Raw genomic sequence first — 13,471 nt, forward strand, 5'->3', positions numbered from 1 at the left:
TATTAGAGACTCAGCAACCAGTTTTTTATTGGGGGCTGGTCACCTAAGGGTCCTCTGCTTAGTACATCTAAAACTTCCATATTCCCAGAAGGAAAGCAAAGGTTTAGCATAAACTGTATTTGTAGAAGTAATCACCACCACAATAAATCTTGCTACCATCACTTACCATGCAATATTGCTACATATTAACTACATCCTCCTAAATTATAGATTGTATCCTCATGTTTTTGTAACTGGAAGTCTGCATCTTTTAATCACTTTTCCCTATTTTGCCCATTCCCCTATATAGCTAAGACTTCTTTTTATTGAGATGAAATTCATTTCAAACAAAATCAACCATTTTAAGTGTACAATTGATTGGCATTTAGTACATTCCCATTGTTGTGCAATTACTATAACTATGTAGTTTTTTTTTTTTTAATGTGTGACTATATTTAAAAGAATTACTAAAACTTTCCTTCTGATACCCTGGAATGCTAAAATAAGCTTCAATTAAAACAAATTATTTAAATATTTTGGAATACAAATAGCCCAATTACCACATATTTTAATAGATTCATACACTAAAAGATAATTTAGTAGTCTGAAAAGAAGGCAGTATGTGCTTTCTTGGATGTTTAAATGAGTTCCACGCAATAACACGAGTGTACCTTAAAGACTTAAAGAAAAGTTACACAGTATAAGATAAAGACAGTGATGGTATATTTTGCTGTTTGTCACAACATAATAAGCAAACTCAAGACTATTTAGAAACATAGAGGGGCACCTGGGTGGCTCAGTCAGTTAAGCGGCCAACTCTTGATTTTGGCTCAAGTCACGGTCTCATAGTTCAGGAGATCAAGCCCCTCATCATGCTCCAGGCTGACACCTCAGAGCCTGCTTGGGATTCTTTTTTCCCCTCTCTCAGCCCTTTCTTCTCTCTCTCAAAATAAACATACATTAAAAGGGAGGGGGCACCTAGGTGGCTCAGTGGGTTATGCTTCTGACTTCAGCTCAGGTCATGATCTCACGGTTCATGGGTTCAAGCCTTGCATCGGACTCTGTGCTGACAGCTCAAGAGCCTGGAGCCTGCTGCCGATTCTGTCTCTCTCTGTCTCTGCCCCTCCCTTACTCACAGTCTGTCTCTCTCTCTCTCTCTCTCTCTCAAAAATAAACAAACATTAAAAAAATTAAAAAAGAAACATACATCAATCTAACATTGCCTTTACAACAAGTGCACAGTCAGAAGATCTTTAACAAAAGTGGAGTGTCTACGAAAGATTTAAAAAAACAAAATGGTCCTTCAATACAGTTAGTTTGGACATATTAATATAATAATAATTTTGACTCTACTGATGATGAGTTAAGGAATTTTAAAAATAAACCTTTTCCAAATCCTTCTCAGGATTTTGAGAAGGGAAGAAGGAAGCACCAGGAATTGGTCTCCCCTTCCAGAAAACAACTGTACTAGCAGAATAGGTCTGATGTAAGTTTGGAACTCTCAAAGTTACTGAAGACTAAGATAGTAAATTACAGTGAATTTCGATCAATTTCAGCTCTTAGCACAGAAGTAACTACTCATTCCCCCCTTCCCAGCCCGATGGCAGGCAGATGTATGTCCTTAGAGCAGTCTATACACAGCTTTTAGGAGCCAGCGTGGGCAAAAAGGACCCTACCCCTCCAAATACTGGGGATCTGTGCTCTGCTGCCTCTGATCACAGAGGAGCAGACAAAAATGCAGACAGCCATTGTTCCTGCCCCAGCCCATACTTTGCAAGCCCCTCATTCTCCAGTTTAAGTAATGTCCAAGGGACTTAAAGGGCCAGCACTCTTTCCCTCTCTTCACTTTCTTTTTCCCTTTTAGGGAACCAGACATTAAAGGACATTCATAAACAACTGCACATATGGGGAAAATTAGAAAGTGACCACACATGCCCAGGGAAAGAATCGGAAAAGGACACGACAAGATTTTAAGTATACACCTAAGACCGATCTGTGACAAACAGCCTGTAACAACTGAAAAAATAAACAAAAATAAAACCCAGCAAACCCTGGGTGAAGCAAAGAATATGAATTCCAGAGCTACCACATTATTAGCTTCAAATGTCTAGTTTTAACCAAAAAAACCACAAGGCAAAGAATCAAGAAAGTATGGGCCATTCAAAGGGAAAAAAATAAAAACACAAACAAATGTTACTGAAAAATACCTGATGGCAAATATACTAGACAAGGACTTAAAAAACACCTGTCTTACAGATGCTCAAAGAACTGAAGGAAGATGTGGAGAAAATTCAGAAAGTGATGTATGAATAAAATGGAAATATTGATAAAGAAATAGAAAACCTAACAAGAAACCAAAAACAAATTCTGGAGCTAGAACAATAATGAAGTGAAAATTTCACTACAGGTATTCAAAGGCAGATTTGAGCAGGAAGAAGAATTAGTGAACTTGAAGACAATGGATATTAGAGTCTGAGGAACAGAAAGTCGAAAGGATTGAATAAAAGTGAACAGAACCTAAGGGACCACTGGCACACTAGCAAGTGTCCTCTCTTTCACCAGAGGAAGAGAGAGTATTTTGAAGAATGGCTGAAAACTTAACAAGTTTGATGAAAGACACATATATATAGAATATGCTCAAGAGATTCTGCATAAAATGGATTCAAAGATACACACACCAAGACACATTACCATCAAACTTACAAAAGACAAAGAGAATACAAAATAGAATATGGAGAGCAGCAAGAAAGAAGCGAATCATTACATACAAGGGATCCTCAGTAAGCTGATCAGATTCCTCATCAGAAAGTCTCCCCAGAGCCAAAGCATAAGAGACTCTTAAAAACTGAGAACAAACTGAGGGTTGATGGGGGGGTGGGAGGGAGAGGAGGGCACCTTTTGGGATGAGCACTGGGTATTGTATGGAAACCAATTTGACAATAAATTTCATATATTGGAAAAAAAAAAAAAAGAAAGAAAGAAAGTCTCCCCTTCCATTTTTCTCTTTGCATGGGATCAGGCTTTCCCCACTAACTCTTTTCCTTTTTTTCTAGGGTTACTTCAACAAACAAATCAAAAGCACACCTGGTGGAAGGGTTTGCAGAGGACTGACCAGTGTGATAGAGCAGCCAAAACGCAACAACAGATAGCATGCAACATACACCAGAAACACTTCCTGAAGGGTCAGGCCCTGGACAGTGTATGACCCCTTTTTAATATAGTACTTGCAGGTGCAGGACATATAACAAGCTATTAAAACACACAAAAGACACATACTTAGCCAAAATGATGAAAGGAAAGAATTCTCCCTTAAAGAAAAAGCAAGGAGAAATGACAGCCACAGAATTGTTCAAAACAGATATAAACAATGAATCTGAACAAAACTTTAGAATAACAGCCATAAGATTAATAGCTGGGCTTGAAAAAAGCATAGAAGACAGTAGAGAATCTATTGTTGCAGAGATCAAACAACTAAGACATAGTCACAACGAATTAAGAAATACTGTAAATGAGATGCAAAATAAACTAGCTACAGTGACAGTGAGGACAGAAGCAGCAGAGAGAATAGGTGAAATAGAAAATAAATGTATGGAAAAAGATGAAGCTGAAAAAAAGAGGGAAAGGAAATTACTAGACCACAAGAGAGAATTAGAGAGCTAAGTGATTCCATGAACAAAACACTATCCATATCATAGAAGTTCCAGAAGAGGAGCAGGAGAAAGGGGCAGAAGTTTTATTTGAACAAATTATAGCCGAGAACTTCCCTAATCCAGGGAAGGAAACACGCATCCAAATCCAAGAGACACAGAGAACTCCCTTCAAAATCAACAAAAACAGGTCAACACCATGACACATAGTGAAACTGGCAAAACACAAAGATAAAGAGAGAATTCTGGAAGCAGCTAGGGACAAATGGGCCTTAACCTACAAGGGCAGACACATAAGGGTAGTTGCAGACTTGTCCAGTGAAACTTGGCAGGCCGGAAGGGAGTGGCAGAAAATATTCAATGTGCTGAATAAGAAAAATATGCAGTCAAGAATCCTTTATCCAGCAAGGCTGTCATTCAAAATAGAAGAGATAAAGGCTTTCCCGGATAAAAACTAAAGGATTTCATGACCACCAAACCAGCCCTGTAGGAGATCCTAAGGGGAATTCTGTGAGTGGAAAGCAGCAAAGACTACAAAGGACCAGAGACATCACCACAAACATGAAACCTACAGATAATACAACAGCACTACATCCGTATCTTTCAATAATCACTGTGAATATAAATGGACTAAATGCCCCAATTAAAAGACACAGGATATCAGAATGGATAAGAAAATGAGATCCATTTATGTGCTGCCTACAAGAGACTCATTTTAGGCATGAGGATACCTGAAGATTGAAAATGAGGATGGAGAACCATCTAAGAGCCACCCAGGAGCCCCAAACAAACTAGATTTTAAAACAGACTGTAACAAGAGATGAAAAAGGGCACTCTATCATAATTAAGGGTCTACCCATCAAGAAGAGCTGACATTTGTAAATGTTTATGCCCCCACTATGAAAGCACCCAAATATATAATTATCACAAACATAAATAAATGTATAGATAATAGGGAACTTTAATACTCCACTTACAACAATGTACAGATCATCTAGGCAGAAAATCAACAAGGAAACAATGGCTCTGAAGGACACATTGGACCAGATGGACTTAACAGATATATTCAGAACATTTCATTCAGAACACACTCTTCTCAAGTACACATGGAACATTCTCCAAAACAGATCACATATTGGGTCACAAAACAGTTCTCAACAGGTACAGAAAGACTGAGATCATACCATGCATATTTTCAGGTCACACTATGAAACTTGAAATCAACCACAAGAAAAAATTTGTAAAGCCCCCAAAAACACAGAGGTTAAAAAACTAAAGAATGAATGGGTTAACAGGCAAATTAAAGAAGAAATTTAAAAACACATGGAAGCCAATGAAAATGAAACAGTCCAAACACTTTGGGATGTAGAAAAGCACTTCTTAAGAGGAAAATACACTGCAATTCAGGCCTATCTTAAGAAGCAAGAAAGGTCCCAAATACACAACCTAACCTTACACGTAAAGGAGCTAGAAAAGGAACAAAAATAGAGCCTAAAGCCAGCAAAAGGGAAATAATAAAGATTAGAGCAGAAATAAACAATATAGAATCCAACAAAAACAAAAATAAACCCCCCCCAGCAGAATCAATGAAACTAAAAGCTGACTTTTTGAGAGAATAAACAAAATTGATAAACCACTAGCCAGACTTATCAAAAAGAGAAGAGAGGACCCAAATAGATAACATCATGAATGTAAGAGGAGAAGTCACAACCAATACCACAGAAATACAAATTATAAGAGAATACTATGAAAAATTCTATGCCAAAAAACTGAACAATCTGGAAGAGATGGCAACACTCACACACTACCAAAACGCAAATGGGAAGAAACAGAAAATTTGAACAGGCCCATAGCCAGAAAAGAAATTGAATCAGTTATCAAAAATCTCCCAAAAAGTAAGAGTCCTGGGCCAGATGCTTCCCAGGGGAATTCTACCAGACATTTAAAGCAGAGTTAATACTTATTCTTCTCAAACTGTTCTAAAAATACAAATGAAGTAAAGCTTCCAAACTCACTCTATGAAGCCAGCATTACCTTGATTCCAAAACCAGACAAAGACAAAAAGGAGAATTACACGCCAACATCCCTGAGGAACATGTATGCAAAAATTCTCAAGGAGAACCTGGGTGGCTCAGTCAGTTAAGCATCAGAGTTCAGCTCAGGTCATATCTCGTGGTTCATGGGTTTGAGTCCTTCATTGGGCTCTGTGCTGACAGCTCAGAGCCTGGAGCCTGCTTCTGATTCTATGTCACCCTCTCACTCTGCCCCTCCCCCACTCATGCTCGCTCGCTCTCTCTCTCTCTCAAAAATAAACATTTAAAAATGTTTTTAAAAAATTCCCAACAAGCTACTAGTAAATCGAATTCAACAGTAAATTAAAAGAATTATTTACTATGATCAAATGGGATTTATTCCTGAGCTGCAGGGCGGGTTCAATATTCACAAATCCAAAAACGTGCACATTAATAAAGGATAAGAACTGTATGACCCTCTCAATAGATGCAGAAAAAGCATTTGACAAAATACAGCATCCTTTCTTGACAAAAACCCTCAAGAACGTAGGGATACAAGGAACATAACATCATAAAAGCCATATGTGAAAGGCCCACAGCTAATTATCATCCTCAATGGGAACAACAGAGTGCTTTCCCTCTGAGATTAGGAACACAACAGGGATGTCCACTGTCACCACTGTTGTTTAGCATAGTGTTGGAAGTCTAGCCTCAGCAGACAACAAAGTGAAATACAAGGCATACAAATTGGAAAGGAAGAAGTCAAACTTTCACTCTTCCAAGATGACACAATACTTAGTCTACATGGAAAACCCAAAAGTCTCCACCAAAAAAACTGCTAGAGCTGATCCATGAATTCAGCAAAGTCGCAGGATGTTAAATCAAAGTACAGAAATCGGTTGCATTTCTATACACCCATAATGAAGACAAAGAGAGATTATATTAGGTAATTGATCCCATTTACAATTGCACCAAAAAACATAAAATACCTAGCAATAAACAATAGAAAGCTTATGAAAGAAATTGAAGACGACACAAAGAAATGGAAAAACATTCCATGCTCATGGATTAGAAGAACAAATATCGTTAAAATGTTGATACTATCCAAAGCCATCTACACATTCAATACAATCCCTATCAAAATAACACCAGCATTCTTCTCAGAGCTAGAACAAACAATTCTAAAATTTGTATGGAACCACAAAAGACCCCAAATAGCCAAAGTAATGTTGAAAAAGAAAGCCAAAGCAGAAAGCATCACAAACCCAGACTTTAACTGGTATTACAAAGCTATAATCATAAGGACAGTTATGGTATTGGCACAAAAACAGACACACAGATCAATGGAATAGAGAACCCAGAAACAGACCCACAAATATGTGGCCAACTAATCTTTGACAAAGCAGGAAAGAATATTCAATGGAAAAAAAAAAGACAGTCTCTTTAGTAAATGGTGCTGGGAGAACTGGACAGCGACATGCAGAAGAATGAAAATGGACCACTTTCTCACACCATATACAAAAATAAATCCAAAATGGATGAAAGACCTAAATGTGAAACAGGAAATAATCAAAATCCTAGAAGAGAAAACAGGCAACAACCTCTCTGACCTCAGCTGCAGCAATTTCTTATTGACAGGTCTCCAGAGTCAAAGGAAACAAAAGCAAAAATGAACTACTGAGACGTCACAGCAAAGTAAACAATCAGCAAAATTAAAAGGCAACCAATGGAATGGGAGAAGATATTTGGAAATGATGTATCAGATAAAGGATTAGTATCCAAAATCTATAAAGAACTTACCAAACTCAACATCCAAAAAACCCACAAATGATCCAGTGAAGAAATGGGCAAAAGACAGGAAGAGACGCTTTTCGAAAGAAGACATCCAGATGGCACACAGACATATGAAAAGATGCTCAACACTACTCATTATCAGAGAAATACAAATCAAAACCACAATGAGATACCAAATGACACCTGTCAGAATGGCTAAAATTAACTCAGGAAACAACAGATGTTGGCAAGATATGGAGAAAGGAGAACACTTTTGCACTGTTGGTGGGAATGTAAACTGGTGCAGTCACTCTGGAAAACATGGGGAGGTTCCTCAAAAAATTAAATAGAACTACCCTATGACCCAGCAATTCCAGTACTAGGAATTTATTCAAAGGATACAAAAATGCTGATTCAAAGGGGCACAAGAACATCACTGTTTATAGCAGCACTATCAACAACAGCCAAATTATGGAAAAAGCTCAAATGTCCATCAACATATCTATCTATCTATCTATCTATCTATCTATCTATCTATATGTATATGGAATACTACTCGGTGATGAAAAAAATGAAATCTTGCCATTTGCAACTATGTGGATGGAACCATAGGATATTAGGCTAAGTGAAATAAGTTAGAGAAAGACAGATATCACATGATTTCACTCATAGGTAAAGTGGAGAAACTAAAAGATGATTATAGGGGAAGGGAAGCAAAAATAAGATACGAACAGAGAGGGAGGCAAACCATAAGAGACTGTTAAATAAAGAGAACTGAGGTTTAATGGGGGTGTGGGGGTGAGGGGTGGGTAAAATGGGTGATGGACATTAAGGAGGGCACTTGTTGGGATGAGCACTGGGTGTTATATGTAAGTCATCAATCACTGGCTTCTACTACTGAAGCCAAGAGTACACTGTATTTTAACTAACTTGAGGAAAAAAAAGAAAAAAAGCAAACAATTTTCATATTTCACAGCAGAGGTCCAGAAAACAAAAGCAACAATTCAAGTGAATTCAATCCAAAGTAATTTAGTAAAACTGTAACAACAAAAACAAAAACAAAACTAGTTCAGTTACCTATTTTACTTCATACCTTTTAAGTTTTGAACTATAGAAATGTATATATTATAAAGTGCTCTGGCAACATAATGTAAATTTTTCTGATCCTAGTTTTGAAAGTTAATATAACCATCACAACAATCCTTCCCCAAACCATTTTACAAAGCTTACAAACAAAATACTTATTTTCTCAAAATAATTCCTGAGAAAAACTAAAACACTAACATTTTCTTTTCAATCATAAATTACTTTTTCCCCAGCTGAGCCAGACAAACATCATCAAGGCTGAAATCACTTTATAACAAATTATGCATAAAAATATGAAATGACTTGAGAAGTACCTGAAGTAGAAGCAGCCATCTTCTTTGTCATTATCTTTTATTTTATTACAACTAAATGTTTCTGCCTAGAAAGGAAGTAGGAGAGAAGGAGGGGAGGGAGAAATCAGGATGAAACCTTTATATTTCCACTAAACGCAAATACACAGATCACATCTGGATTTATAAATACATACACACACAGCTATACATATATATCTTTACAATGCGTTAAAATTAAAACAAATTTTACATTTATTTATTTTTGAGAGACAGAGCATGAGCAGGGGAAGGGCAGAGAGAAAGGGAAACAGAATCAGAAGCAGGCTCCAGGCTCCGAGCTGTCAGCACAGAGCCCAATGTGGAGCTTGAACTCACGAACCATGAAATCACAACCCGAGCCAAAGTCGGATGCTTAACCGACTGAGCCACCCAGGCGCCCCTACAATGCATTTAAGATTCAATAATGAGATTAATCATGGGGACAACCATTAAAAAAAATTTTTTTTAATGTTTATTTTTGAGAGAGAAAGAGAGAGAGTGTGAGCAGCGAAGGAGCATAGACAGAGGGAGACACAGAATCTGAAGCAGTCTCGAGCCTCTGAGCTGTCAGCACAGAGCCTGACTCAGGGCTTGAACCCATGAACCGTGAGATCATGACCTCAGCTGAAGTCGGACGCTTAACTGATTGAACCACCCAGGCGCCCCTGTGACATACCATGTAAAAGGTACACAAAAGATCTCTGTGGGGGTGACATGGTAATAGCAGCCTGATGGGACTGACAGTATAAATTAAAGAACCTAGTTAAAGCTCCATGTGGCTACTAAGCACTTGAAATATATCTGGATCAAACTGAAAGGTGGTGTAAGCATAAAACACACATGAAATTTCAAAGACTGGTAACATAAAAGAATGTAAATTCTCATTAATAAACTTTAAATACTGAGTACATGTTTAAATGGTAACTTGATGTTAGGTTAAAACTACTTTAAAATTAATTTTACTTCTTTGTTTTTACTCTTTTAATGTATCCACTAGAAAAATATAAATATTATGTGTGACTTGTATTATATTTCTATTGGACTGTGCTGCTTAGACCCTCAACTATTCTCACCACTCTACCCTCCCTCCTGTACCCTGTAAGTATATCATCACATCTCTTTACCGTCTCATTTTATATATTATCTCTTAGTGGTATTTAACAGTGCCACTGTCCTTTAGAATTTTTTTAAACGTTTATTTAATTTTGAGAGAGAGAGAGAGAGAGAGACAGAGACAGAGAGAAGGGGAGGGAGGGAGGGAGACAGAGAGAGGGAGAGGGAGGGAGGTAGGGAAGGATGGAGAGAGAGACAGACACAGAATCCAAAGCAGGCTCCAGGCTTCAAGCTGTCAGCACAGAGCCTGACACAGGGCTCGAACTCACAAACTGCAAGATAATGACCTGAGCTGAAGTTGGCTGCTTAACTGACTGAGCCACCCTGGTGTCCCTGTCCTTTAGGTAATTTTAAAGTGTAAGATATCTTAAAGTTCAAGGAATATCACAATGTAGGCTACTCTTTTTCAAAAGAATCAACACTTAATTTTGAAACATATTCTAATATACTTATATACATACATATCTCAAGTAATGAAGTGGGTTAATGTGTAGTTCTTCAGTATATACAGACTGCATTCTTGCATTAAATTACATTTAAGTTAAATGTAAGAGTTAATTTTAACCTCTAAAAATGCTTCCCCAGAACTTACATTTGCTGGTGGTCGGTTCCCACTGTTAGACAGCTGCCACATTTTCATGGAAATACGTGCTGGATTAATATTTTTGATGATACTGTCATCTTCAGAAATAACAGTAATCATAAAATCTGTCATGGTGAATATTAAAAAATTATTTCCTAGTCCATTTAATGAATTTGGTTAAATAACCGTATGTCTTAAAGTGTACATTTTGTTTAAATGTTAATAATGAAATTCTGAAGAAAACAAAACCATTCTGTAATCAGCATTCCCCAAAAATCTGTCTATAAAAATGTACTAATCCTGACAGACAACTCTAATGCTAAATCTCTTCCAGAAATCTAACACATACATCCTTACTATTATTAACCCTTTGCCTTATTTTCACAATCTGCCTTGCTAGAAGTTCTACCATGCAAGACCAAAAAGGTTAGACTGTGGATACTCAGCAACACAGAATAAGGCAACTGGTCATAAATCCATGTGCTTTATGTATTCTGAGAATTCAGTGTGTATTTTACGGTTTTATTCACTTGGCACCCATATGATGGGTATAATTTTTTAAAGTTTTGTTTACTTGGAGGGAGGGAAGGAGGGAGAGAGAGAAAGTGCAAGTGTGCACAAGCATGTGAGTGGGGGAGGGGCAGAAGGGGGGAGAGGGGGAGAGGGGGAGAGATGGAGAGAGAGAGAAAATGAATGAGTGAATGAATGAATCCCAAGTAGGCTCCGCACCAGCGCTTAGAGACTAACGTGGGGCTAGAACCCACAAACCGTGAGATCATAACCTGAGCTGAAACCAAGAGTAGGATGCTCAACCGACTGAGCCACCCAGGCACCCCTGATGGATATAGTTTTTTAATGACAGGAAATAGGTCTTACCTCTTAAAACAGACTTAAAATTATGAGTATAAAGGCTATGTATATATGTAACAATTATTAAAAATTATTAATTTTATAATCTAAACTTTTTGGTCTGCTTGTTTCTACTGCTTATAACTATGTATAGGAATTCATCCCTTTAAGAAAACAAAGTCTTCAAGAAAATTACCCATATAAAGTAAGTACCATTTCCTATTGAAAATAGGAAGACTACACTGCCAGACTACACTGAAATTATCTGCTTACTTAAGTGTTTTCTACAGTAGACAGAACTCATTGGCAATTGTTGTATTCATTATTGGAACCAAGAGCCCAATACAGTGTCTGGACATCGCAGGTATTTAGGAAATGTTTTTTGTTCTGAAATAGCTTTAATAATAAATTCTGATGTTTTCATCCAAATTAAGTTAAACAATCCTGGTTCTATTTGGTTGAAGATGACATTACAACCTATTTAATAGAACTGCCACAGTTCTTGCGATCCTTCTTTTGCAGAACTTCACAATCCAGTGAATGAACAAACACAAACTCCATTACCACAGGCTCTCAGCTTATGTACAAACTTTCCGTTCATTCTTGACCATTAAGGGAATGTACAATAGAGATGAAAGAAGATATAGTTAAATCAAACCTTTTCTTTGCCATTTAAAATGCTATGCAGGCTTGTTTTTTATCATGCTGAATATCTAGAATAAATAATTTATTCCACTAGTGTAAAAAGCAATTATCATTACAAATCTATTTGAAATTTGTGACTTACTCACCAGTGAAAATACCCCCTGCTAAAAAGGAAGCATCTTTGTCATATTTAATATTGAGACGAATAGGTTTTTCAGGGTCCGGAAGAATCATTAACTTAATTATAGGTCCTTCTATGTTACTTTTGTTATAAATGGCTCTAACCTGCATCACATGTTCTCCTCTAACAGGAGGGAGAAAAAGAGAGACAAAGAGTTCTAATTACATTATAGTTATAGCTTAAAAATTGAGACAACTTATACAAAGTTAAACTCATTTACAAAACGTCTCTACTCCTGTTCAGTTCCATCTACTACCTAACACTAAATAGAAGGCTAATTATTACTCTTAACTTCGGCAAGGAATAAGAAAACTCAATTTTTATATGACTAATAACTATCAAACTTTTGGTTCTTACCTAGGGGCATAAACACTGAACACTCCCAAATTAGCCCTGCCCCTTTCATCTGTTTTATGTTGTTGGTTTGAAGGAGTAAGCTAAAAACAAAACAAAACAAAACAAAACGGTTAATTAGACAATTCTAGAGAACAAATTCTTTTCCCCTATTACAATGTTCGTTTCCTCCATTACTATTTTAAAATTTGTACTTGCACACACTTCTACAATCTTTGATTTCCTAATCTGAACTAGTAGAAATAATGTAATATATAATTACTTAACCCAAAGAACAACTTCTCATCTTGATCAATTAAACTATAATTTAGTGTATTTCAGTTACTAAGTTGCAGAATTCAATGCTCACTGCTTCAACAGCAATGATATTTCAAGTGAAGGTTGGTTATACAAACACTGAAGGTACATTCCAAAATAGGGGCTGAGGAGGTGGGGTGGGGGAATGGCACAGGTGAAATAAACATAAATATACCATAAATATACATTTAAGTCAAGGCATCAAGATAACATGTCCATTGTTACTCATCTTTCTCTTCATGTTTACTCAGACGCGTTCCTTAGACCTCTGTTGCAACACTACCTTCTTAGTGACAACCAAGCTTTCACTTTCCAATGAATAAAAATCAATGGTACTCATCACTGGTTAAAAGAATCTCTCAGCTTTCTACAAATACTTCTGTGAAACTAGACTAATATTCTTACTTGTGGTAGAAAATAATCAGTTTAACTCTCTTAAACGCAAACACTGACAACAAAAGTGAATTTGTAAACTGTTGTAGCAGAATATCAGACTCTTTCCTAAGCTCTGATGTCCATTTCTGCTTAATGGAACCTAAAAGTTAGGAAATATGGTAGGTACATGCAAAAAAGCAATAGGCGAAAATGAGAAGGCACAATCAAAATGACAAAATAAAATC

The 13,471-nt window shown here is 36.8% G+C and overlaps 1 protein-coding gene across 1 annotated transcript in view; it reads right to left on the reverse strand.

Moving 5' to 3' along the window:
• The window catches only part of SMCHD1 (structural maintenance of chromosomes flexible hinge domain containing 1), a 162,082-nt gene that overhangs the window by 58,804 nt on the left and 89,807 nt on the right, over nt 1-13,471 (reverse strand). Inside the window, exons 31-34 of the mRNA XM_047827631.1 lie at nt 12,558-12,637; nt 12,166-12,323; nt 10,535-10,650; nt 8,812-8,876 (exon numbers count right to left, since the gene is read on the reverse strand). Of these exons, the coding sequence (XP_047683587.1) occupies nt 8,812-8,876; nt 10,535-10,650; nt 12,166-12,323; nt 12,558-12,637 (419 nt within the window). The remainder of the gene's footprint in view (nt 1-8,811; nt 8,877-10,534; nt 10,651-12,165; nt 12,324-12,557; nt 12,638-13,471) is intronic.

Source organism: Prionailurus viverrinus, chromosome D3 (assembly GCF_022837055.1).
Source record: "Prionailurus viverrinus isolate Anna chromosome D3, UM_Priviv_1.0, whole genome shotgun sequence".
Classification (NCBI taxonomy): Eukaryota; Metazoa; Chordata; class Mammalia; order Carnivora; family Felidae; genus Prionailurus; species Prionailurus viverrinus.